The 25,447-nt window shown below is 47.0% G+C and overlaps 5 protein-coding genes, 3 non-coding genes and 1 pseudogene across 11 annotated transcripts; 3 read left to right on the top strand and 6 right to left on the bottom strand.

Moving 5' to 3' along the window:
• The first annotated feature begins 2,732 nt into the window (after positions 1–2,732).
• Positions 2,733–5,576, top strand: LOC9656827 (annotated as a pseudogene).
• Positions 5,476–7,461, bottom strand: LOC9656826 (RNA pseudouridine synthase 2, chloroplastic). 2 transcript variants are annotated; one of them, XM_024682661.1, is made up of 6 exons: positions 6,705–7,461; positions 6,463–6,606; positions 6,208–6,401; positions 6,080–6,158; positions 5,845–6,029; positions 5,476–5,797 (listed from the first exon to the last, which is right to left on the bottom strand). In XM_024682661.1, the coding sequence occupies exons 1-6, from the start codon at positions 6,954–6,956 to the stop codon at positions 5,692–5,694; spliced, it is 960 nt and encodes a 319-aa protein (XP_024538429.1). In that variant the 5' UTR covers positions 6,957–7,461; the 3' UTR covers positions 5,476–5,691. The 2 variants fall into 2 exon arrangements, with proteins under 2 accessions (XP_024538429.1, XP_002977735.2); XM_002977689.2 differs by having other exon boundaries at positions 6,208–6,410; positions 6,705–7,458.
• A 2,608-nt stretch (positions 7,462–10,069) lies between these two features.
• TRNAI-AAU lies at positions 10,070–10,143 on the bottom strand. Its single transcript has one exon. It is a non-coding gene; the product is annotated as a tRNA-Ile (tRNA).
• Positions 10,144–10,209: 66 nt separating this feature from the next.
• LOC9657542 (probable polyamine aminopropyl transferase) lies at positions 10,210–11,712 on the top strand. Of its 3 annotated transcripts, XM_024682664.1 has the most exons (8): positions 10,210–10,523; positions 10,599–10,651; positions 10,712–10,771; positions 10,829–10,906; positions 10,955–11,084; positions 11,143–11,195; positions 11,265–11,432; positions 11,487–11,712. In XM_024682664.1, the coding sequence occupies exons 1-8, from the start codon at positions 10,427–10,429 to the stop codon at positions 11,631–11,633; spliced, it is 786 nt and encodes a 261-aa protein (XP_024538432.1). In that variant the 5' UTR covers positions 10,210–10,426; the 3' UTR covers positions 11,634–11,712. The 3 variants fall into 3 exon arrangements, with proteins under 3 accessions (XP_024538432.1, XP_024538431.1, XP_024538430.1); XM_024682663.1 differs by having other exon boundaries at positions 10,712–10,906; positions 11,496–11,712; XM_024682662.1 differs by having other exon boundaries at positions 10,712–10,906.
• A 1,110-nt stretch (positions 11,713–12,822) lies between these two features.
• Positions 12,823–12,896, bottom strand: TRNAI-AAU. Its single transcript has one exon. It is a non-coding gene; the product is annotated as a tRNA-Ile (tRNA).
• Positions 12,897–16,508: 3,612 nt separating this feature from the next.
• On the bottom strand, positions 16,509–16,581 carry TRNAR-CCG. The gene has a single exon. It is a non-coding gene; the product is annotated as a tRNA-Arg (tRNA).
• A 7-nt stretch (positions 16,582–16,588) lies between these two features.
• On the bottom strand, positions 16,589–18,698 carry LOC112349049 (nuclear pore complex protein NUP54-like). Its single transcript, XM_024682652.1, has 11 exons — positions 18,579–18,698; positions 18,198–18,511; positions 17,939–18,150; positions 17,822–17,875; positions 17,713–17,772; positions 17,543–17,653; positions 17,410–17,475; positions 17,269–17,355; positions 17,111–17,212; positions 16,924–17,055; positions 16,589–16,862 (listed from the first exon to the last, which is right to left on the bottom strand). Exons 1-11 carry the CDS (start codon positions 18,674–18,676, stop codon positions 16,692–16,694), a joined length of 1,407 nt encoding a protein of 468 aa, XP_024538420.1. The 5' UTR covers positions 18,677–18,698; the 3' UTR covers positions 16,589–16,691.
• Positions 18,699–18,797: 99 nt separating this feature from the next.
• LOC112349050 lies at positions 18,798–19,798 on the top strand. The gene is made up of 2 exons (XM_024682668.1): positions 18,798–19,177; positions 19,599–19,798. Exons 1-2 carry the CDS (start codon positions 18,800–18,802, stop codon positions 19,776–19,778), a joined length of 558 nt encoding a protein of 185 aa, XP_024538436.1. The 5' UTR covers positions 18,798–18,799; the 3' UTR covers positions 19,779–19,798.
• Positions 19,799–19,850: 52 nt separating this feature from the next.
• On the bottom strand, positions 19,851–21,367 carry LOC9656824 (11S globulin seed storage protein 2). The gene is made up of 4 exons (XM_024682657.1): positions 21,017–21,367; positions 20,561–20,846; positions 20,144–20,500; positions 19,851–20,090 (listed from the first exon to the last, which is right to left on the bottom strand). Exons 1-4 carry the CDS (start codon positions 21,316–21,318, stop codon positions 19,866–19,868), a joined length of 1,170 nt encoding a protein of 389 aa, XP_024538425.1. The 5' UTR covers positions 21,319–21,367; the 3' UTR covers positions 19,851–19,865.
• Between the last annotated feature and the right edge of the window lie 4,080 nt (positions 21,368–25,447).

Genomic DNA, 25,447 nt, shown 5'->3' with positions numbered 1-25,447 from the left:
AGTCATCAATGAGCGAGCTATTAAAGATCCTATGGAACTTAGCATAGTCGAGTATCATAGAGAGTTACCCATAGTGGAGGCATTCACGGTAGAAAGACTCAACATTTGGAATCTAGTGAGGGATTCCTTGGAACAGTCTTAACAAAGGCAAACCAAGTATACGAATTAGAAGTGCCAGGATGTAGAGTTCCAACCTGGGGAGAAGGTGTGGTTGAACACCAAGAACCTAAAGCTACCAAGGGGGATCAACTGAAAATTGACCCAAAGGTAAAAATGCATGTATTCCTGGAAATGAATTGATTTTGAATTCTTTAAGTAGGTTCGTAGGGCCTTACAAGATTGAGGCACGAATTGGTAAAGTGGCTTATTGCCTCTGACTTCCTCGAGAAATGGGGAAAATGCACTCTATGTTCAATGTGAATTTACTCAAGCCGTACTTTGAAGATCCACTTTGCAAGAACCAAGTAAGACCCTTACCTGAGGTTATCCAAGGGGAAGAGGAATATGAAGTCAAGGCCATCCTTAATATGCGTAAGAGTAAATAACAAGGATGTGAAATGAGGGAGTTCCATGTGAAGTGGAAAAAATTTCCACACTACGAGGCAACATAGGAATTGGAGGAGAACCTAGTGGAGGAATTTTTGCAAGGTAAAACTCTATGTACTTATGCAAAGTTTAATTAAAGCATCAATTTGTGAAATTGAGCAATGGCATTTGTTGGGACCTAAAGGCGTGTAGAAAATAAGTTAATTAGCATGGGTTAGCTAGGTTGACCAAGCCTAGGGAATTACACCTAATTCCCCACAAGGATGTCAAATCCGTAGACATATTCTACAAAGGTTGGGTTCAAGTCCCAACCCCCTAGTAGAGCAAAGTTGAGTTCAAGTCCCCACCCCATACTAAAACGTGTTGAGGTGAGGGGTATAGAGACATCTATATTTCATTGTCATGGGCTCTTGGCCAAGAAGGCTAACTTAGGCAGATTGTTAAGTGGGGGATGGCCTCGGAGATATGGTCAACAAGTTGTAAGATTAAAAAGAGATGTTTAATGTGGGCATCAAACTTCTTCTATAGGTGGTGAAGTTTTCAGGAACCAACTCCCCAAGGTGTCGTAGGCTAAAGGATCCACAAAGACATGACCAAAATGATAAAGAATTCATTGGATGAGACTGCATCTGAGATCGAGTCCAAGACCATCTCTAAGACTGAGTTCGAGATAGAGTCCGGGATCGAGTCTGAGGCTGACTCCGAGACTAAGTTCAAGACCAAGTCTGAGATCAAATTCGAGAACGAGTCCGAGATCCGAGACCGGGTCCAAGACTGAGTCCGAGATTGAGTCCAAGACAAAGTCTAAAATTGGGTCCGAGATCGGGTTCGAGATCAAGTCCGAGATTGAGTCCGAAACTGAGTGCAAAGTCAGGTTCAAGATTGAGTTTGAGATATATAGAGAGTTATGAAATTATTAAGTTCATTATAACCTTAATATTTTAAAGTTTATAATGTAAAGCCAGGAGTTCTCAAAAACATATTTATTTGTTGACTTGGACAGGCCTTGCTTGGTCCCTAAAAGTTTCTTCCACATGACAAGCTGGAGTAAATGATGTAGCTCGCTCTAGACGACATTCACTTCCAATCGTTTGAATTTCTTCTGATCATTTCCAATCCCTTAAAGGTAGTATTTGTATTTGGTCATGGTGGAACTGTAAAATTACATCAAATTTAAATCTTTTGTGGCTATAATAATAATATGGTAGTCAAGTTGGATTGACAAGCTTGAATGTTTCTGCTGGGTATTAAAGCACAGATCATGCATTCCGGAAACTGCCATCGAATTTCTTATCCTAGAAATGTTCTTTTCATAGGGTGGATCACTCTTGCAATCAAGTTGCAACGAGGCAGTTGGAATGCTCCAATTCAAGCAACTGGCTTTTCAATTCGCTCAGTATGGAGTGGCAGCACTGCGAGTTTACAAGCGAGAAGAGCATTGATGATCCCGCCGCAGATGTGGGTCGGATCTAGTATGTTTGCATCGACTGAGAGGCGATGATCAGGTTGATCTTCTTTACGTGACGTTTGCTATGACGGTACAAGGAAACCCCACCGGCTTCACAGGTGCCTCAGCAGCGTTTGACAGATGGTCAGCCTAAAACTATTGTAGCAGGAATCGGGAAACGTCACTTAACGCACAAGGTTTGGGATCCAAAGATCTGGCAAACGCACTCATCCGGTAATTCCAGCTCTCAGGAAACAAGAGGCCGCGCTGCTGCCTTTGACTCCGTTAAATCTGTCCGCACGAAATGACACCATTTGAGGACAATGGCTTCTCCGCAGGCAGAGACATGGCTTACCAGGATCATGATCAAGTACGTGGAAGAACAAACTCCTGGGGATGGCATGACGAGGACGATGATAAACTCTCGTTTCCAAGACTTTGATTTCCTGTCTGTCAGGTGAATTGGAGGAAGCTTTATTTGAACTTCACAGAGTGGAAAGCTTTCTTCCCCTGAAGAAGATGTAAGCTTGCTTCTGGTGATTGCACGCGAGGAGCTCTAAGGGAATTCGGTCGGACGGATAAACCATCGTCGCTAGAGGACACGTGGCGTGAAGTTGTTTTGGTACGAGTCAGCAATATCCAACGTGGCTAATGATTTGGTTAATAAACAAACCATGTCGTTAATTCAAATCGTGCATTGCCGCCAAAAGCCTTTTTTTTTTTTTTGCCATGGCAAGCAATGGCGGCAGCAGCGGGGGCGACGGGAGCGACGGCAGCAGTGGCAGCGGCAGCTGGGGCGGCGGCGCCTGGAGCAGCTGGAGCAGCTGGAGCGGAGGGGAAGGGGACGACAGCAGCGGCCACAGTGGGGAAGGTGGCGGAGCGCGCTGGCAGGCATTCTTTGGCGATGCCCTGGAAAGCTTGCACGCCTTAGGAGCAAAGAGAATGGCTGCTAGGCTCGGGCTAGAACCCTGCTTCTGGAGTTATGGATCGATCCTTGGTGCTGGCTGTGGCCAAGAACCTAGGGCTTTTAATGTAGCTCCAGCCATGGCCAAATCGAGCTCGGCGAGGATGAACTCGATGAGCTTGACGAATTGGAAAGTAGAAGACGAGAGCGTCTCGTTAAAAGTCAACGTAAGGCCAAAAATTAACGGGTGATGTTATTATTTTTAATTAATCTGTAAGGCCTAGTAGCTCAGCTGGTCAGTAATAACGCCAAGGTCGCAGGTTCGAGACCTGCATGGGCCAAATATTTTGGACTCCTTCAATGTAGCTCCAGGCGGGCAGACATAGGTACATGGCTGCTATCACTGCCCCCCTCCATCCATCTTTATCTTCGCGTCCTCATCTCGTCTCATCTTATCTCCATCGCCCTTCTCGAGCAAGAACATTCCATTCTTCCACTGCAGTTCTTGTCGCCTCGGCAACACCATCGCCATCATCGCACGAAGAGTTTCCATCTCCCGACTCGAGCAAGCACAAGCTCAGGCCTCCAAATCGACTCTGGCGAATGGCCGGCGCGGACGAGTTCCCCGACCTCTTGCTCCAAGTAGAGAGCCTCCTCCACATCCTCCGCTCCACGGCTCCCAATCCCTCCAAGGCCGAAGCTCTAGACGCGTGGAGCGGGGATCTCACACCGGAGATGGTCGGAAAGTCATCCAGGCTCTCAAGTTCGTCGACGATGCCGTGTTCTTCTTCACGTACGCGCAGCATAGGCCCGGGTACGGCCACTCCATCTACACCTACAACTGCTTCCTGCGTGTTCTCCTCCGGGCTTGCCTCTACGATCGCGCCCGAGAGCTCCTGTCCGAGATGGTCGACTCCTGGCAGCTCCCAAACGCGTCAACTTTCGCGGTCATCTTGCACGGCTTTGGCAACGTCGTGATGGCCTGCGAGGTGCTCGTCGATCTCAAGAGCAAAGGTGTGGCTCCCAACACCGCGGAGTGCAATGCCAAGATCATCGCTCTCTGCAAGGAGGCCCGGTTCGACGATGCCAAGCTGCTGTTCCGGAAGATGGTAGAGATGGCTGCCGAGGACGTGACGAGCTACTATCTCCTCGTTCGTCCGCTTTGCAAGGCCAAGATGATCGAGGACGCCGAGGTGCTTGTCACCGAGTCGAGGAAGAAGTTCCGGGTCCCGCTCCACAATCTGGTGGTGTCCTCGTACTGCAAAGGGAAGAAGCTGGATGCTGCCGTGGCCGTGTACGAGAAGATGGTAGCAACGAACTCTTGCTCGGCGGATTTCGTCACCTACACCAGCCTGATCAGGGACTCTGCAAGGTGAAGCGGCTGGAGCAGGACTTGATCTTCCTGGGGAAAATGGTGTCCAAAGGCTTCGACCCGGACGTTTACACCTACACTGCCGTCATCCACGCCCTATGCGTCGAGAACCGGCTCCACGAAGCTCGAAAGTTTCTGGAAGAGATGGCCAACCGAAACGTTGTCACGTACACGGTTCTCATCGACGGGCTCTGCAAAGGTGGCCGGGTCGACGAGGCTGTGGCGCTGCTGTCCAAGATGCGGAAGAAGTCCCCACGGCTGTGACTTACAACAGCCTGATAAGCGGTCTCTGCAAGGCCGAGCGGGCGAGCGAGGCCTACGACCTCCTGGAGGAGATGGTGTACAGCGGCTGCATCCCGGATATCTTCACGTATACCACGCTCATCACCGGCTTCTGCAAGTCAAAGAAGTCGGATGATGCTCTCCGAGTCTTCGAGCAGCTGGTTGCCAGAGGCTTCCGCCCCGACGTTGTCACGTACTCGTGCTTGATCGATGGACTTTGTAAGGAAGGCCGGCTCAAGGAGGCGATCGATCTCTTCGGCCGGATGATCAAGAGCGGCAGCTGTATGCCGAACACGGTGACTTATAACTCCCTCATCAGCGGCTTCTGTCGGATGGGAAAGATGGACGAGGCGATGAACCTGCTGGAGAGGATGGCCGAGACTGGAAGCTCTCCGGACGTGGTGACTTACACCACTCTCATGAACGGCTTCTGCAAGCTGGCGAGGCTAGACGATGCGTACGATCTTCTCAACCAGATGACCCGCAAGGGGCTCACCCCGAACGTGGTGACTTTCACGAGCTTGATGGACGGGCTCTGTCGAGAGAACCGGCTGAGTGACGCTGTGCATATCCTCGGTGAAATGAGGAGGAAGAGCTGCTCACCCACAGTCTATACGTATAACACCATCCTCGATGGCTACTGCAGAGTAAACCAGTTGGAGGAGGCCCGAAAGTTCATGCTGGAGGAGATGGACTGTCCTCCCAACGTCGTCTCGTTCAATATCATGATCCGGGGACTGTGTAAAGTTAACCGGTCCAGCGAAGCCATGGAGCTCGTCGAAGAAGCCCGAAGAAGACGTTGTAACCCGGACGTGGTGATGTATACCACTGTTATCGATGTCCTTTGCAGAGAGAAGAAAGTCGACGAGGCCTGTCGAGTGTATAGAAAGATGCTGGAGGAGCCTGGGTGCTTGCCAAACTCTATAACGTATTCCACATTTGATTACTGGCCTTTGCAATGCTGGTATGCTTGATCGAGCTCGCGGGTATATAGAGAAGGGCTGTGTTCCAAACATCGGGACTTATAACCTTCTCATTGATGCGTTTCGTAAGGCCAATCGCGATGAGGACGCTTGCGAGCTGCTAGATGATATGGTCCAGAGAGGCTTCGGTGTTGTCCAAAGCCACCAACGCTGAAAGTTATGCTTCCGGTTTCATGTCTCGGAGCCTTGTCCATGCCTCCTCGAAGTCTTCTGGAGGAGGACATGTGAAGTGGACGTACTTTTCTGTGGCAGGGTGCTCGAACCTGACAACGTTTATTAGCTCACGCAAATTTCTTATACGAAACCTCACCCGAGGCTATAGGCATGCAGACAAGGGCGACGAATGTCCGATGTGAACTCGTGAATCTTCTTTCGGCTGTTCGTTTTAGTCGCGCTTAGAGCGGAAAATAGAGTCGAATTCGCTTTTCCCACTGTTCCTCCATACACATCATCCCCAAGCAGCGGGAAACCCATGTAACGTGCATGAACTCTTATCTGGAAGGTTCAGTTTAGTATCAGAGCTCCTGAAATTAAAGAATACGAACTTGATGAGTTCTCCCTGTCTCCAGCTTCCACTGAACAAGAGCCACACCACCATTTGCGAGAACGTCTAGAACCTTGTACCTGAAATGATAATGAAATGGTGATACAAAAGAAACTCGTTGCTCCATACCTGCTTGCAGCAAAACGCGCATTTCGGGCGGATGGAACAGTATCTGACGTCGTCATGCGTTTCCTATCTCGCGGATCACGAAGGATTTCAGCCTCAATGCGGCCGCTCGTCGTTGAAGGTGTACCACACGTAAGACTCAGATAGGTTCTTCGGACTTTCCGAGATTTAAATTGCTCGCTCAAACTCAGCTGGGACTGTTCATCCTGAAAACTTGTTTTTAGCCAGGTCCAAAGCGAAAGTCTCTCGACTACATACCATATCGGCAGCCTTGTTGACAACAATCACATGATCATCTTCATGAACAATGTCTAGCTGAATTCTCTCAGGGGTAGCTTCCAAAGGAGCAGCACCGCAGAGCGTACAGACAACTTCGTCACCACCAATGACAGGAAACGAAGGCTGCCAGAAATCCAAAGCTTAGCTCAAAGAAAAAAACATCTATGGAAGAAAAAGCATGAAAGTGAAGTGCAAATGAGCTAGAAGAAAGCCAAGCGCACCTTGGTGATGGTTTTCCCATTGACAAGAGCAAGCCCCTTACGAATGCTGTCTTGGACGCGAGCTCGACTGGTATGCGGGAGCTGACCCGAGAGCCACACGTCGATTCTAGTGCTCACGGTCTCCTCCGGGATAGTGCCATGGTACTCGCCCAATGCGTGAGTTCCCCTGGCCAGAATTCTCGCTGGAACCGACGAAGAATTCCAGCCTCTACCACTGCGCCAAAGCGCTAGCTGTGGACGCGCCACTAGCATTCTTTCTATCTATCCGGCCGCTAGAACCCTAAATCCCAGATCCCATGCCACACCTGCATTAGCTGCCTGTCCTCGAGATGGAGCAACATATTCGCTCGCGCTCTCGCGTCCGTCTTCTCAAACTCCAGGCGTTCTTCCTTCCTCGCGGATTCTCCCGGCCGGGCCTCCGATCCGCTCACCACGCCCCACGGATCGTGTAGCACCAGCAGCATTTGCATCCTCATCTTCCAGACGTGGAATCTGGCGCCCCCGAATCGCTCCACCAAGAACATCGACCCTTGCTCGTCCCTCATCGGGAGAAATTTTTCTTCCCTGTACGAGCTCTCATCTCTGTGCGGGATTTCTCGCGGAAATGCGGCCTCGGGAGCTTCGATCGGGGAGGATTTCGAGTTGTCAGCGACGGATTGGGGCGTGTCGAGGTTGGATCGCTCCGCCGGATCATCGCCACAAAATCTCCAGCGGTGCCTGGCACAAACACGAGAGATTTCGCAAGAAATACACGGCGTCGCGTGATTGCACCTCGGCGGCTCGGATTCCACATCGAATCGAAGAGACCCAAAGAACAAGAGCCCTAAAACCAGACTCCGGTGCGATGCTTGCCGGTAAAATTTGTCTAAGCTCATGTTTGTTCTTTAGGATGAGTTCTCCTCGCTTCCACCGGTCATTCCAGAAGACAATTATCGGATTGGTAAGAACTTTTCGTGTTCTTCTTAGAAAACCTTCTTTGTTTCAAGAGTGAGCTGCTCGATCACTGCTGCCGAGCGAGCATTGGAGATCGATGACATGAAATCGTGAGTCTCTTGCAATTCTCCATCGTGAATGCTCCACCCCGAGCTCAACGCTTTTTCGGATGCCATTAACGATCCGGAGGAAGGATTTGCAGGTGCCTTGAGATGCAAATTCTTTTATCATCTTTTCTCAGAAGCTACGATTCTTGTCCAGGTGTTGTCGTGGATTTGTTCTCGAAAGCGGAAGTTTTGCCAGAGCTCCACACATTCTTTGTGAAGGCTATCTACAATCTCGTATCATGATCAACTTCCTGGAGAAAATGACTTGCCTGTCTATACTTCCAGACAGACCGATCAATGCAGGCCATCTGGCAAGATTAAGATCCTGATCCTGAACAAGCTCATGAGCTCAATGCTTAGTTTGATCCACTGTATAGGTGGAAATCTCGGGGGTTCTTACAAACTTGGAGAACTCCAAAGCCGTCATTGACACGAACTACCTCTCAGTTCAAAAGTTAACAGAGTTTGCCATCTCACGGAGCTCGGATTGTCAACGTGAGCTCCGGAACAAGCAGAGGATGTAAGCCACCATAAGATCTTACAAGCTTTTGCTTTCCAGGCTGGTGGACTTTTATGGGAGATTGGCGGATTCGGTGCAAAGTCCTTGCACCATAGTAGGATGGCTATCATGCACAGAATGGAGACGAAGAATCGGCTCCATCAGTTCCGAGCGCAGCGACTTTGGTTGTTGTTATTGAGTCTCGGTAGCAAAGGAGATGGCAAAGGCAAGAAGCCGAGAAGGCACTCGAGCTTTATTCGCAAATGATCCAAGGCTGAGGCTCTTCGGCGGTCACGTCACTCTCCTCGCAGCAAAACCTTGCCGAGAAGGAACAACTGAAGTCGCTCGAGGATTCGCACAGCTTACACGACCAGTGGGGCTGTAAGTTCCGTGTTTTCGACACGGAACTCGACACCATGCTGGCAATTAAGCTGCTGGATTCTTACCCGAAGGTCGTTGATATCTCGTACATCTGTAAAGAAGATTGGAGACAAAGTGATTGTATCAGAGGCCCGATGAGACGGTGGATCCGCCTGCCATCGCATTTCTTTATTGACAGCAAGCTTGGATAACGTGTCCGAAACTCATGTTTCTATGGTTCTATGTTTCTACGACGCTGATAAAAAATTCTAGGCTTTGAAAATAAATCTGGTGTGAGCGTGAAGGCCGTCTTATAGTTATACTTGCTGCAGATACTCCATGAATTATTCTTGAAGAAGAAGGCCATCGGTGGAGAGACTGATAACATACTTGGTCGCACAACAACGGAATGCTTGACAAGAAAATACTCAAACTCAAGAGCGCCATTCCTCACCAAGTCACCCATGTAAACCTCACTCAAAAGTTTCCAATCTGTTGTCTCCCTGTCGAGTTCCCATGCAGCAGCAGACACCTTATGACCACCACTTATAGCTGACGAAACAAGAATCCACTTCCCATTGTAATCTACAATACAAGGCAGCCCACAACAGAAAAGATTGCTTGGAAACTTCACCTTGACCCTGTCATAGCAACCTGAAACCTGATCAAACACAGCCACGTAAAGAAGATCAACCCGACCATCAGTGACCTTTAGCGAGTGCCTGTTAGGTAATCCAAACATACTGGATCCGAGCCATGGTCCCTTGTCATCCGCAGCGAGATCATCAATGCTCTTCTTGCTTGTAAACTGGCAGTGCCGCCACTCCCTACTGAGCGAATTGAATAGCCAGTAGTGATCAAAATCTGCAAGGAGAAACACCAGGACCTTGAAGTACCCTGTGCATGGATCCACAAGCAGTTTCCCCTCTTTCCTCGAGACCTCGTTCACCGGGAGCTTGGGGAGGCAACACCACTTCCCGGTGATCGGATTCCCAACCATGTAATAGGGAAGGTGGTGTCTCTGGAGATTCACAAAATAGCCACACACCAGGCCGCAGGACGAGTCGGCAAATATCCTAAGCCTGCAGCGTCCTTCACCCCAAGGACCTCTATTCTTCAAGAGCAAGGGCAACTTAAGATGGCGAGCGCTGTGGGGAGAATTACTAGTTGCCAAGATACGACAGAGAACGGAACTATTGTCTACAAACCACGACTCATGCAACCGCGGCAAGCTTCTCCAGCGAGTGGCATCGTCAATGAGTGACTTCCAGCGCTTGCATACAAGCTTGCAGCGGACAAGGTCTGGAATGGGGAGCCATGCCAAGATCCGGCAGACGCACTCGTCAGGTAGCTCCTCACACTCGAAACTCTCAGGAAACAAAAAGGTGAGGCAAACGCGCAGCCCGGCCAACATCTCGAAGCAAAACAAGGCTTTTCCCTTTCCTCGTTAAATAGAGAGGACGATATGGCCTATGCAGGTTTCGAACCTGCGACCTTGGCGTTATTAGCACCACGCTCTGACCAACTGAGCTAATAGGCCTTAAACATTAAGCGATTCATGGAATGCTTATCTATTGGTTGGAATTATGTAATAGCATATGGCCGAGCTTCACTTGCCCGTGCTCGATCTTCTTCTCGTTAGGTCTAATCCACTTGTATTGCGATGCTTGCCGGCGATTCCAGTCGCAGCGCCCAGATGCCGCATTGACCGTCTTGCTGCCAATGCCGCGTCCTCGTCCAAGAGGAAGAGAGATTTCTCGGTGGAGCAATGGACGGAGGAGGATTTGGAGGCCACCGCGGCCGCTCCCACCGTCGTGACCTCGATGATGAGCTTCTACAACGCCATTGCGATTCTCGAGGTGCCCAGGGATTCGCCCAGTGAATTCGCGGGAGCTAGATTGCTGCTGCTGGATCAAACAGGTGAGCAATCTCTCTCATCTATAGATCATTTGGTTCTTTTTGTGGTGATTGAGAGAGCTTTACGTCCCAATGTAGGAAATGTTCATAGTATTTACAAGGAGGATTCTGTGTGGGTCGGTTCATACTGGGTAAATAGCTTCCTTTCTTGAGGAGTGAAAAGCAAGTTTATACTCTTTGTGTGGTTGAAGGACGAGTTCTCCTCGCTTCCACCGATCATTCCCAGAGGTCCCATTGCAATTCTAGGACTGGTAAGAGCTTTTCGATTTCTTCCTAGCTTTCCTGGTTTTTCTGTGTTGGATCATCAGGGCGGTGGTACTGCTGCACGATTGCTGCTCCACTTGTGGCCAGAGCGAGAATTGATAGGCTGGGAAATTGATGAGATCGTGAGTAACTACCGTCAATGCAAACTCTTACGTCGTTGAAGCTTGCAGCTAATTGACAAGGCAAGGGATTATCTCGGCTTGTCGGAGTTAGAAGGCAAAAACAAACACGGTGGAGGGCTTACAATTCACATCGACGATGCTCTCTCGGATGCAAATGATCCCGAGGGTGGATTCGCAGGTAGCTCGGTGCAACCTCTCTTTTTTTTTTTTAATCTTTCGACCTCACTTTTCTACAGGCATTGTCGTGGATTTGTTCTCAAATGGCGATGTTCTGCCAGTTCTCAAGGAGGTGAGAAACGAGTTTTAGTCTTTGCGGAGCATCAGATCACTGATATCTTTTCCTGATTCTTCCTTCCAGGCAGAGACATGGTTTAAGCTCAGGAAAAGACTGAGACCCGGGGGCCGGATCATGATCAACTGCGTGGAAGAGCAAAGACGTGGACATGACGATGATGAAACTCTACAGTCCACAATTACGGGCGAGAACCATGTTCTTTATGCGATGTCAAAGGCATTTCCAGGCGAGGTAAGACTTTTTCTTTCTCCATTTCCTAATACTTAAAGCGCTTACGAGTTGAAGGAACCGCAGGTGAACTGGCGGAAGCTTGATCAAGTGAATAACAAGATGGCTTTCACGGGTCCCCTCCCCAATCTCACACAGTGGTCTCAGGCTGTTCCCGAGAGGCTGCGAAAGGGGACACTACAGTGGAAGGCTTTCATCCAGTGAAGAAAATGCCTCTTTTCACTTTTTCATTGTTGTTGCTGTCATAGTTTGCTAATCGATCAATCCATCTTTGGCTGGACAAGTGCAAGGTTTTTTTGCTTTACTTCATCTGTTTCTCCAGGGTGGCGAGTTCGCATCTACCTAGTACGATACGTTTTTGTACGACCAAAGCCACCTATACATTTGGATATTGGGGCCCCAAAACTTAGGGTACACAAGATGATGTCTCTCAAGCGCAAAGCTGGCGAGGATGAAGCGTGCATCGCGAACAAGAAGGTGTGTGGTGGTGTAGGAGTCAGATTAGGAAAGCCATGGCAGAAATGGGCCATTACCATCTGTACTCGTGAGCGAGGACTTGATGAAATAAAAGCATCTTCTCCTTGGAATGTATTCACTGATGGATCCTTCGATAAAGAGTCGCTCTCGGCAGGGTACGGCGTCTACTTCCCGTCGGCAGAGGAGTCCCACAAAGGGACGGGCATGGCGGTGCAAGTCCCGCAGGAGAACGGCTGGTGCAAAAACGGGAACCCTATCGTCGACAGCCTCATCGTGTCTTCGCTCAACATGGAGCTTCTTGCGATACACGACTCCATTGCGGCAGTGCAGCTGTACAAGGCTCGAGGTTACTGGCAGTCCAACAAGCTGAATATCTACACGGACAGTTTGCAGTCGCTGAAGCTGTTGCAGTTTGCGCAGTGCCGGCCTGAGCACCCCGACTGTATCCAGCTCAAGCCGCTCCTGCAGTGCATCGTTGGTGCGGCATCAAAGAGCGGGATGGAGATCCGGCTGTGCAAAGTCAAGGCGCACGACAAGGTATATGAGAATAATGTAGCGGACGGGCTCGCCAGGAGAGGGCGCCAGCTCGAGGGGCGGAAGATCCAGTGGTTCCACGCAGAAAGGTCTGCTAAGTCGACTAGCGATTGTGAAATTGTGAAATATAGTGAGATTAAAGTGTGATACATTAATAGCTATTTCTCTCCCTTCTTCTTGAAAAGGCTTGTGAACTACCAATGTTTATAAAATAACAGTTAATTTTAAATTGCGAGAAAAATATTTGGCCCGCAGTGTTAGGAGGAGGTAAATGTTAATAAATAACAAAGTTTTTGTTTTATAAATTAATAACTATTTCTTTCCCTTTTTTTGTGAAAAGGTTACCAAACAATAGTTAACTTTAAATTGCAAGAAAAATAGTTGGCCCATGCAGGTTTCGAACCTGCGACCTTGGCGTTATTAGCACCACGCTCTGACCAGCTGAGCTAATAGGCCTTAAACAATCAATGATGATTGGAATGGAATCAGATTTAGAATTTAAGAGCACAAAGTATTGATGGACAGCGTGCTCCGGAAACAGACGCTCTATCCACTGAGCTACAATCGCTTTACACGTCATTTATTTGTTAGATTTTCATTTAGTTAACACGAAGAGCGAAAGATATCGTTACAAAAATACCCGGGCTCGGGATCCAGAAATTACAGTAGCTCTCAAAAATACCTATTGGAGGAAGCAAAGTCCATGGCTGCTGGGGCCTTGGCTCCGCTTAAGTCAATGCCCATTAAGCGACCTTTGTCCTCAGCTATAATCTCGATGTCTCTCCTTGAGCACACGAGCGAGACATGATATAGCTTCAGTTTGCTTGCATAGAATCTGGAATACAAACATGCCCCGATAAGAATGGAGAGCTAACAAAAGGCTGCACCTCTTAAATGTCAGTCAAGCTTAGAGCTTTTGTTGCTACCATACTAATCACAATGTGTATGTAAATGGTCATGTTAAGAGCATGCTTATTGTGGCCCTCTACATTGATGATTTGCTCATCATGGGTGATGACACCAATGCCATTGCTGCTCTAAAAGCTGCTCTTAGCTAGCAATTCCAAATGAAGGACCTTGGCCAAGACTCTTACTTTCTTGACTTTGAGATCACACACAATCCTAAGTCTAGTGGCTACATGCTTAGCTAATGATGTAAGGTCAAAGTTTTGTTAGATTGGTTTGGTATACGTGATTGCCACCCTATCAAGACCCCAATGATTGTTGGTGCTATCGACCTCACAATTGAGTAGTCCAGTGAGCCTCTACCCACTAGGACTCCCTATCGGCATCTCATTGGTTGCTTCACATATTTGGCCCTGATGACTTGCCCTGACATCACATATGTGACTATTGCCTCGAGTCAATATAACACATTGCCAACCACCATACATTGGCAAGCTGACCTCTAAGGCACTATAGACTGCAGCATTGTTTATTCTGGGGGTGATGCATTATTCACATGCTACATGGATGCTAGCTTTGCCATCAACAAAGGCCATCGCTTGATTTCTGGCATTTTTCTTTCTTTCTTAGGAGGTGCCATCGCATGGGCCTCCAGGCGACAATTTGTGGTGGCACTTTTTAGTGCAGACGTGGAGTACATCACACTCACTATTGGTAGTAGGGACATGGTCTGAGCCCAGGGGTTACTTGCTGAGTTGGGATGTGCACAAGCTGGCTCCACTACTTCTTGGTGTGACAACCAAAGCAGCATTGCCATGTCCAAGAACCCTGTCCACCATGCTCACTCAAAGCACATTAAGTCCATTTTCACTATGTGCATGAGTTGGTTGAAGGTGGCACCCTGGCAGTCCAACATCTTGGGACACAGGACATGCTAGCTGACCTTCTCACCAAGCCATTGGGGCCACACCAGTTTGAGCTCCTATGCAACAGATTTGGTTTGGTGAGTGGCTTCGGTTTGATAGACATTAGGACTTCCTGTTCTGTCTGCTATCACGGTGCACTTTGATCCTCACTATTGTCTACAGACCACGACTCATGCAACTGCAGCAAGCTTCTCCAGTGAGTGGCATCCTACTTCCAGTGCTTGCATACAACCTTGCAGTAGACAAGGTCTGGAATGGGGATCCATGCCAAGCAGACGCACTCGTCAGGTAGCTCCTCACACTCGAAACTCTCAGTAAACAAAAAGGCGAGGCAAACGCGCAGCCCGGCCAACATCTTGAAGCAAAACAAGACGAGGCCTTAAACTTTAAGTGACTATCCATTGGTTGGAATTGGTCGAGACATGTTCCTGGATGCCCCAGTGTGATGTGTCACGGTTTTGCACGAATCAGTGATTAAACAAGACAAGCAACTTGGCGTAATAACACGTGATGGTGATGAAAACTCTCCACTCTAGCTTAAATACCATTGGCTTAACACAATCTTCAAGCTTGGGTAGTCATCAAACTTGAGTCGAGGCATATTTTTTTGGATGCCGAGTTATATCTTCTCGTTAGGTCTAATCCACTTGTATTGCGATAGTAGCGCCCAGATGCCGCGTCCTCGTCCAAGAGGGAGAGAGATTTCTCGGTGGAGCAATGGGATTTGGAGGCCACTGCGGCTGCTCCCACGGTTGTGACCCCGATGATGAGCGTCTACAATGCCATTGCGATTCTCGAGGTGCCCAGGGATTCGCCCAGTGAATTAGCGGGAGCTAGATTGCTGCTGCTAGATCAAACAGGTGAGCAATCTCTCTCATCTATAGATCATTTTTTAACAAGATGGCTTTCACGGGTCCGCTCCTCAATCTCACACAGTGGTCTCAGGCTGTTCCCGAGAGGCTGCGAAAGGGGACATTACAGTGGAAGGCTTTCATCTAGTGAAGAAAATGCCATTTTCACTTTTTCATTGTTGTTGCTGTCATAGTTTGCTAATCGATCAATCCATCTTTGGCTGGACAAGTGCAAGGAATCGGACGGCTGCCATCCGGCCACTTCCTCTTGATTTTTTTGCTTTATTTCATCTGTCTCCAGGGTGGCGAGTTCGCATCTACCTAGTACGAAACGTTTTTGTACGACCAAAGCCACCTATACATTTGGAAATTGGGGCCCCAAAACTTAGGGTACACAAGATGATGTCTCTCAAGCGCAAAGCTGGCGAGGATGAAGCGTGCATCGCAAACAAGAAGGTGTGTGGTGGTGTAGGAGTCAGATTAGGAAAGCCATGGCAGAAATGGGCCATTACCATTTGTACTCGTGAGCGAGGACTTGATGAAATAAAAGCATCTTCTCCTTGGAATGTATTCACTGATGGATCCTTCGATAAAGAGCCGCTCTCGGCAGGGTACGGCGTCTACTTCCCGTCGGCAGAGGAGTCCCACAAAGGGACGGGCATGGCAGTGCAAGTCCCGCAGGAGAACGGCTGGTGCAAAAACGGGAACCCTATCGTCGACAGCCTCATCGTGTCTTCGCTCAACATGGAGCTTCTTGCGATACACGACTCCATTGCGGCGGTGCAGCTGTACAAGGCTCGAGGTTACTGGCAGTCCAACAAGCTGAATATCTACACGGACAGTTTGCAGTCGCTGAAGCTGTTGCAGTTTGCGCAGTGCCGGCCTGAGCACCCCGACTGTATCCAGCTCAAGCCGCTCCTGCAGTGCATCGTTGGTGCGGCTGCAAAGAGCGGGATGGAGATCCGGCTGTGCAAAGTCAAGGCTCACGACAAGGTATATGAGAATAATGTAGCGGACGGGCTCGCCAGGAGAGGGCGCCAACTCGAGGGGCGGAAGATCCAGTGGTTCCACGCAGAAAGGTCTGCTAAGTCGACCAGCGATTGTGAAATTGTGAAATATAGTGAGATTAAAGTGTGATACATTAATAGCTATTTCTCTCCCTTTTTCTTGAAAGGCTTGTTAACTACCTTAATATAGTGATACATTAATAAGTATTACCTGATCAATTTTATTTTATTTTTCTTGTAACTAATAAATAAAAAACGTTTGGTGCTAATGTTTACCATACAACAGTTAACTTTAGGGTTGAATTGCGAGAAAAATATTTGGGCCCATTTGGCGTTATTAGCACCACGCTCTGACCAAGCTGAGTTAATATGAGCGAGCGCGCTGGACAGGGTTCGAACCTGTGACTTTCTGCTCCGGAAACAGACGCTCTATCCACTGAGCTACAAGCGCTTATACGTCATCCATTTGTTAGATTTTCATTTAGTTAACACAAAGAGCAAAAGATAAGATTGATCTACAAAAAACCCGGGCTCGGGATTCTGGAATTACGGTACAAGCTCTCAAAAATACCTATTGGAGGAAGCAAAGTCCATGGCCGCTCGGGCCTTGGCTCTGCTTAAGTCGATGCCCATTAACCGACCTTCGTCCTCGGTTATAATCTCGATGTCTCTCATGTCTCTCTTGAGCACACCAGCGAGACGTGATATAGCTTCAGTTTGCTTGCGTAGAACCTGGAATACAAACACGCCCCGATAAGAATGGAGAGCTACCATTGGAAACAAAAGACTGCACCTCTTGAATGTCAGTCAAGCTTTGCTCGTCGAGTTGGCCTGGTAGAAACGATGCATTTCCTACGCCTGCGCGCAGGCGTGAAATCGACAAGACCGAGTCAACTTTCCTTGGAAGCTCTGTCGTTGGCTGGAGCTGAGAAGGTAAAAGGCACTCTTAAGTTCCTATGTCGTATCAAAGAAAGACTTACTTGTCGTGCCAGAGTTCGTAACTTTTCTCCCAGAAGTGTTTCGGACCTTGTCAAAGGCATCCGTAAGCCCTTCGCTTCAAGCATTTCGATTATCCTCGTAAGCTGGAAAAAGAAAACAAGCTAGAAAACCACCACGCTCCTTGAAAAAATAAACAGACCTTTAACAGCTTCCGTTGCAGCTGCTGCTCCTTGAGTCTTAACCGTTGGAGCCAAGGTAATGTGACGACCTGGAAGTGTCTTTGCAGCTGCGAAAAAACGGGAGAGCTAAGATACAAGGCACAGTGGCATCCAAAGCTCACCAGCTTCACGTTGCTTTCAGTAGCCTGCAGCCTGTTCGTATCTGAAGAGATTGCCTCGTCTTGCAGCTGCCTCCCGACACATGTCAGCCTAAAAACGATTGTAACAGAAATTTCAACTCAAGGGAAACGTCACCTGAAGTCGCTTCGAAAGGTCTTTGAATCCCAACAGCAGCTCTGGGTATAGCCGCTCCCTATCTTCGGTTCCCATCGTCTCAAGCTTGCTCATCACTTCGGCCCACATGATCTAGGAAAAAAGAGAAGCAAAAAGTTACACATATACTCTAAATCATGATTCATCTTTACATCAGAAACGCCTGGAGGTTTGAATCGCTGAGAAGGCTCCGTGACACTAAGCAAAAGATGCTGCATACAAAATGGTGGTGAGTCTCACAGCATAATACACTTCTCTTACCTTGAATGCGTAACAAGAATTAGCAGGGTCCTCCCTATAGGCGTCACAAATCGCCTGTATAGAACCAGCAAACACTAGACAGAGTAAGAAGGTAGCCAAACCGAGTTTAATCCTTGCCTGGATTTCCCTCTCCGGAAGCGGTACTGCCAAAGGTGCAACAGGAGCCATCTGTGTCGTCAATTGGCCTGGGAACATCGGCTGCTGTGGAGGCTGGCCAAAGCCAGGAGTTTGGCCAAACTGCGGAGCTGGAGTTCCAAACATGGACGAAGAAGGCTGTGCTTGGCCGAACAGGGAACTGCTTTGAGTTTGTCCAAATAGTGACGAAGAGCCTGGAGAGTCCAAACTGTGAACAAACAGAAGAAGGAAAAATACATACTTGGCATGCCGAACAAGGACGTGCTTCCAAATGCTGGTGTGCTGCTCAAACCAAACGCTGGAGTGGATGGAGTCGTGCTACCAAAAACTGGAGTCGAGCCTCCAAATGCCGGGCTTCCAAAAACTGGAGTGCTGCTACCAAACGCCGGCGTCGAAGCTCCAAAGGCTGGAGCCGTCGGCGTCTGGGTCGGGGTTGAGCCAAACACCGGGGTTGAGGATCCAAAAGCCGGTGTGGAGCTTCCAAACAGTCCACCACTCGACGCGCCGCCGAATGCCGGGCTCGATCCGAAAAGACTACCCCCTCCAAACATCGAGCTGCAAGAAATGCCGGAAATCCTAGGAAATCCTTCCCCGAAAAGAGAGAAAGATCGAGCGATCTTACCCGGTGGAAGCTGGAGTCTGCGGCGTGAACAATCCAGCGCCAGATCCGAGGGCCGTGGAGGGAGCCGCGGGCGTCGACGGCGTCCCAAAGAACGACATGCCTATAAACCCTAGCGTGAACCCTCGCCTTGGAGAATATTTCACAGAATATGCCTTGTGAATGGCGGGAAGAATATTCACCAGCATCTCTTGGAACTAGCCCTAGTTTCCGTGAGAGAGGCAATGTGGAACAGCGTGATCTCGTCGCCGCGGCCAATCCTCCACACGGATGGAGCGCGGGAGCTGCGCAAGGTGCTAATCTCCAGGAGAAATTCCAGGTCTCGATGCTGCTGCCGGGCGGGATTGGGAGATTTTCCTTCCGATGGGAATGCCTTCCAGGATTTTAGGTTATGGGCTGGGAAGAGCGGGCTTCCGGCCGCCGTGGAGGCGATCTTGATCGAAGAAGCGTTGGCTCCTGGCGAGGCATTCGCGGCAGAGGAGGATAAGCTCGGTGGGGCTGTTCTTCCTCCTCCTCCCCCTCCAGAGGCGACGCTCTCGGATAACATTTTGACCGTTTTGTTTGGAGCTGCCGCGCTGGGTCTTGTTGTTCTCACGGTCGGGGTAAGCCACACTCTCCCTCTCTTGCATCGCTCTCATATAAGTGTAAGTTCTTTCTATCATTTCTGGTGGATTCTACGGTCATCGATTTTAATTTTCGTGTTGGAGGACGAATGGATTTGAGTGTTTTTCGTTGGAGCTCATTAGCTTGCGTGCTCTTGGCATAGTTCCCATTGTTCCGCATAGAAATGCAAGTCTTTTTTCGTTCTTGCTATCATTTTTGTTTTGCTTTTCGGTGACCATAAGTTTTGATCTTTGAGTTGGAGGATAGAGTGGATTAAACGTTTGCTATGCTTGCGTGCTCTTAGCTTCGTTACCAATCTTCCGCAGTTTTTCTTTTCATTGCCTTTCGGCAGTACTTTTTGATTATCTCTTCGTTCTCTTTTGACAGCTGTGATCGATCTTCTAACTCTTTTTCTTGCAGGTTCTCTACTTGGCTGTGACGGATTTTCTAGAGAACAGGAAGAACGAAGATTTGAGAAAACAAGCCGAGGCACGGGAGAAGAGAGAATCAAAGTCGAGCAAGAAGAAATCTGCCGAGCAGATAAATACTCGGGCTGGGTCCAAGGGATTCGGTCAGTACGTACGTAAAGAAAGCGATTAAAGCTCTCTTCTTTTATTTCCCTCTCCTGTTACTCTGCTCGTGCTCTTGAGCTCGATGATCTTTCCTCTTTATTTACAGGAACACTTCTTACACGATACTGAAGAAACCACGGTCGAGCGTGAAAAACATCTTCTCGCTTGCGTGAGCGCTGCGAACCATGTCAGCGACATCGTCGGAGGTGTTGAGAGACGCACTGAGAACTTCCAGAGGGATGGACGCGTAGACAGACCTCGATCCGGACAGAAAACTCGGGTAGAAGCTCGACGTGAAGTGGATGCAAATCCATTCCATTGGGGAGCTCCCAGTATTCACCTGAGACAAACAGCCAGAGCTCAAACAATCGAAGATCGTCTAGAAAGACTTACAACAGCGTGAGGATGATATGGTGGAACAACGAAAACGTCGCCAGCATCAACCGTCTGCTCGATAGCTGCTTGGCCTTCTTGCGTTGCAACCTCGACTCGGCCTTTTCCTTTGGTCACGTAGACGATTTGTCCAGAGCCGAGAAGCCACTGTGGAGCAAACATGCTGGAGGGATTGAGCTTGACGCGAACCGCTCCAAAGCTCAAGTGTTCCAGGATCCTCATCTTGGTATCGTCCAGGAGCGTCATACGGCCACCGGACTCGATCACATCCGGGTGAGCAATCTCCATGTTGAAAGAAAGATCACCTCGCATCTCTCCATTGTCAGATTGATCACTGCTAACTTCGTTGTCGAATTCCTACGCGGGGAAACAAAATCCAGTGACCATCTTTCGAAAGAGGAAGAAGAAAAAGCTTGCCTTTGCGTCCGCAAACACGGAGCTCTTCTGCGCTTCAACGATGCTGCGAGCTTCTTTCATATCAACTTGGAACGTCCTCTTGAGAACCTCGTCGCTGAATCCGTGGAGGAAAGAGCCCTTCTTGCTTTCCTCGGATCCGGCAAGAAAGTAAGTCTTGCACGACTTACAATCTTCCTGGAGGACTGGCTTGTTCACGCAAAACATCTTCATGCCCAATCCACCAGTGTTCCATAGCCAAACCATCCATCCAGCGGGAAGAGCTACAACATCTCCAACTCTCACATATCTGGAAAAGATTTCAAGGCTTTGAGAAAACAATCTAAAAACAAGAACTTAATAGAGAAAATCTAAAGAGCATGAGAAGAATTCGAATCTAAAGAAGAACACGAATCTGAAGAAGAACTTGATAGAGAACATGAATCTAAAGAGCATGAGAAGATCATTCGATCAAAGTACCTCGTGTTTGTGGCTTCTCCAGAAGGGCGAACGATTCCAGCAGTAGCCCTCCCTTCCAAGACGTAGCACAAGCTATCGGCATCCACATACATTGGCAGCACCAAACCATTTGGCTTCAAATGGATGATCTCGCTCTTGACGCCGATCTCTTCGAACGCTGTGGCGTCGCGATCCCAGCCCAAAATCCTCCCGCCCTTCTCTTTCACGACCTTCCTGGGGTGGGGAAGCACGAGATCCGACGAGTCCTTGGCGCTGGCGAATCCCAGTGCCAGGAGCAGCAAGAACACGAATCTCATCACCATTGCCGCCGATTCTTGCAGGAAAAACCAGGAGATTATCGAAGAGGATGGATTCAAGGCGCTACTCTTGACAAGGAAGCCCTAGCTAAAAAGAGGTCCATGCAAGACTAGCGCTCTCCACGCGGCAATAGCCATGCAGCAAACAAGCCAAGCATTGATTTGCCAAAAAATGCAAGAAGGTTCAGTAGTAGAGCATAGACAAACGAGGGAGTTTTTCTTTATCACCAAGTTTCTTTGACGGATCAAGAGGGTGGCAGAATTTTAGTGTTTCAAGTGTGTAAGCTTAAGTGGCAAAACAGAGGCCAAACCAAATTATTTTATGGAGAATTTTAGTCTATGAATAATCAATTATTACTTAAAATATTCTGTTGACACCTTTACTCTAAAAATCCTTTTTTTCAAAGTTACATGATCAAATATTAGTGATTAATAAGAAAAGGAAAAACTACTGTGGAAAGTTTCAAAGATTGTTAGTGATTAGCTTCTAGATTTTAAATTATTTTTCTTTATTTTTTATTTTTATTTTTTAATGATCAATAGAAACTTTGAAAAGATTATAATGAGTGTTTATTCACACCCACTGTTTAATATGAATTTTATGTAAAGTATTTTATGTAATTTGGACTAGTGGCTTAAGAAATGTTATGTAATGCATATGAACATATATTAACATAAAATTTATCATTTACGTGTTAAAATTAAAATTATGGGAAGTGCGTGCTGTGAAACTGGGCTATCAAGGATCGAGCCACAAAACTCACTTGCCTCTAATGATCTGGTTCCTGCTTGAGTCTATGAAAACAAGATGGCTACTGCTGTTCTTGATGCCAAGGTTTCCACTTAAGCTGTTCCTGACTAGTGGTGAGAAAGAACAAAGTTTGAGAACATCACTTCAACAAAGATTTGCTGGTCAGTGAAAGTGTTATGTGCTATTTGAAGTTCCTCCAGTGCAGAGTGAAGCCCAAACTTGAGGAATATTGCCACCAATACCATTCTTAAAAGAGCAAAAGTTGTGTTCAAATGAGCCCCCATGGAACAGAGCAGAATTGATGTAAGTATTATTATCTAGATCAAAGATCTCTTTCAAATACTACAAATGTATTCTAGTTGATGATTGATACTTGTTTATGTAAATAGAATTTAATATCTTTTTATAAACCCCCAAGTTCAGATTTGTATGTCGGTTTAATTAGGCAGCTTCTCCCCGGTCTTTCAGGCAAAATCAGAGATGAGCACGAAGAAGCTTATCTGAAACGCCATGGCACGGTGATGCAAGAGTTGCATACCCTTAATTCCACCACCATAGTCTTTTTGAGCCTGCGAGAGTTTATCTTTATCGAGAAGCTGCTCAAGTCAAGTAGCAGACAAGGTTTAAGTTACATAAAAGAGAGAAACCTCACCAGTCGCGATATGCATGCTTTCCTCCTGAAAACACTCTTGTCCCTTGAAGTAGTCGTGCTCCAAGCTTTGGTTCTACAGAAAATATCACAAGAAAGAAAGTCGACTCCTGTAGCTCCAGGCCAGATCCCTGAGCAGGCCGGCTTAAGATTCGCACAGGGAGACATACTTTCACCTTTTGAGCCACTTTGAAAACTCCTTTCCAATCTCCTCGACAGGAAGCACAGGAAGCATATGTTTGTCTCCCGCCCCGTGCCAACTAGAGAAAAAACTAGTCGAAATGTCAAAGTGAAGAGAACACGCACTCGACGCCAAGCCCTTAGAAATCCAGTCTTAAACTCAAAGATCTGAGGCCAGGAAGCATCATCCTTGATTGAGGCTGCTCCTTAATCTGAATTCAAGTTTATCGAAATTCAGACTAAACGATCTGTGGAGCTAGTGTTGCTCCAGAATGCATGGACTGGATGGAACCCAAGAGTTCTCAAAGCTACGGTACATGCACAGTCGTGTCGGGCTCTTCTTTCTCCAGGAAGGTTCTCGATTCCGACTCGTCAAAGAATTTCAAACGTCTTTCCTTTGATTTACCCAGACGCTACATACGGTCTGGTGGGGGACTTGCAACCACAGTATATACTAGTGAACTCTTTCATGTCCATATCTGAGAACTTGTTGAGCCCAGCTGCGTGTGGGTTGCTGTTGTGATCCTGCACCACAAGTAGTTTTGCTTGAACACGCCGAAGCGGTACATCTCCTCCTCTTTGCTTGCATACGTCTTGCCAGACTCACAGTATTCGTCCAGACGCTCAGAATTTTTTTAGCATATCCTCCAACTTTTTGAGTAAGAGAGTCAAAGTTTCTAATGCCTCAGTGTTGTTTGAAATTGGACTGGATGGACCAGATGTTCAGAAAGTCCATGTGCCCCAGAGTTCTTGAAGCTTGGAAGAGACAAAAGAGCACGTCTAGCCCGTGGCCCAAGAGAAGGGTGAGAACAGTTTACTAAAGAAATGGAACGGGAGAACCAACCATGACATCCTCATCCATTTTTTCAATATATTTTATCCAATGGGAGCACGGCATCAAGATGACGCCCTTACTTACTATACCAGTTAGATGAGAAGGAGGAAAGGAAGTTGTAGGAAGCTGCAACTCAAGAGTGATGGCTGAGATAGACAGAATAGCTCGGCGGGTGAGCGAGGTTAGTTTACATCTCATTGTGGGTCTTCACAGAAAAAAAGGCAATAATCTAGATGGTTCTCTAGAGTAGTATTTCAAGCACAGTTTTGGGCATGGTGATTGCTATTTGAAGCTCCCCAGTATAAAGAGGTAGGATATCTGATCACAATCGTTAGCAGTGGTGGAGTTACAAGAGTCTAATCAGGCTATAGTGGGGCATTCTGGAATTCCAAAATGTTCAATGTTCTCCAACTGTCTAACCATCCAATAGTTATATCTATCTGTTCTAGATCCCCTGTTGAATGTTTTTTGCTTGCTTTCTTTGCATCTTATATTAGCGAAGGTTTATAATATATTGTGGTGCCCTGAAAAATTATTCTTCACGTGCGAAGGTTTATAATATATTTCGAAGGTTTACAATATATTGTGGTGCCCTGAGAAAGGAGTTTTCAAATGTTTGGTATAAGCTTGGAAACTTTCACTCTAACAAAGAACTTCCTCTTCCTTTTCAAGGCCTCCTTTAGCAGCAATTCACTCTTCTTCCCCCTGTTCATCAACATCAATCATTCCCGGAAGATACTGCTCAAATAATCCACTTGCAGATCGTCAGACCTGGGCTAGATCGAGACCACCACCTTGGAAACCAGTGTATATCAAATGTGGCAGCCTCGCTGAAGCTAGAGTCTTTAATATAATATTGGCTCTAGGCAAGCTTGTTTGGACCGCAATCACCAATGCTAACGTCCAGTCAGGAGATTTCCACAAGGCCATCTATCTCTTCCATTGCCTATTGCTCGAGGGAATGATATTGGTTGCTGCTAGCCTACTGGATTACAAATGCCTTATAATGATATATTATTTTAATGATTTTTTAAAGTTATTGTTAATTTAAGTTAGCATTAGTAGCAAATTGGCTTTAGTTACAAAATTATATTGTAATTTGTGATAAATTTTATATTCACAAAACATTTAGTTGGAAATTAAATTTATACTTTACAACTGAAATATATATCATAATTTTTATCACTACTTAAAACTTATTCTTTAAACTAGACCATTTTATATATGTTTCTAGTAACTAAACTGTAAGTTTAATTGCAAAAGTTTTAGTCATAAATTTCAGTAATAGTTATATCAACTCATAATTCTTTAACACAAAACTTTGTAATATTTTTCCTTCTCAAATCCATATTATATGTTTTGTTTAGGATTTATAAATGTTGTTATTTGATGTGTGGAGGTAATTATATTCACCTCATAAATTATCACAAATTGTATTTGTCTTTATGGTAGACATACTTTAGCACTACATGATGCATGGTTTCCAATGAAAGATATTCAGGGCATTTTATTACATAAATTTATTATTCTATAAAAGTAGCATTTTGAAATTTGTGGAAGTTTTATAGCTCTAGATGATGGTGGTATTAATTTAAGTAGTGGTATTAATTTGGTAGCAATGATAACATTGGTAATTTATTTGATTATTTTTCAGAATGGTTACATAGGAATAAAGAAAATTTATTATCTATTTTATCAGGAGAATAAGGACCTTCTATTT

This window comes from Selaginella moellendorffii, unplaced genomic scaffold, assembly GCF_000143415.4.
Source record: "Selaginella moellendorffii unplaced genomic scaffold, v1.0 SELMOscaffold_35, whole genome shotgun sequence".
Lineage (NCBI taxonomy): Eukaryota > Viridiplantae > Streptophyta > Lycopodiopsida > Selaginellales > Selaginellaceae > Selaginella > Selaginella moellendorffii.
This window is presented reverse-complemented; position numbering and strand designations above follow the sequence as displayed.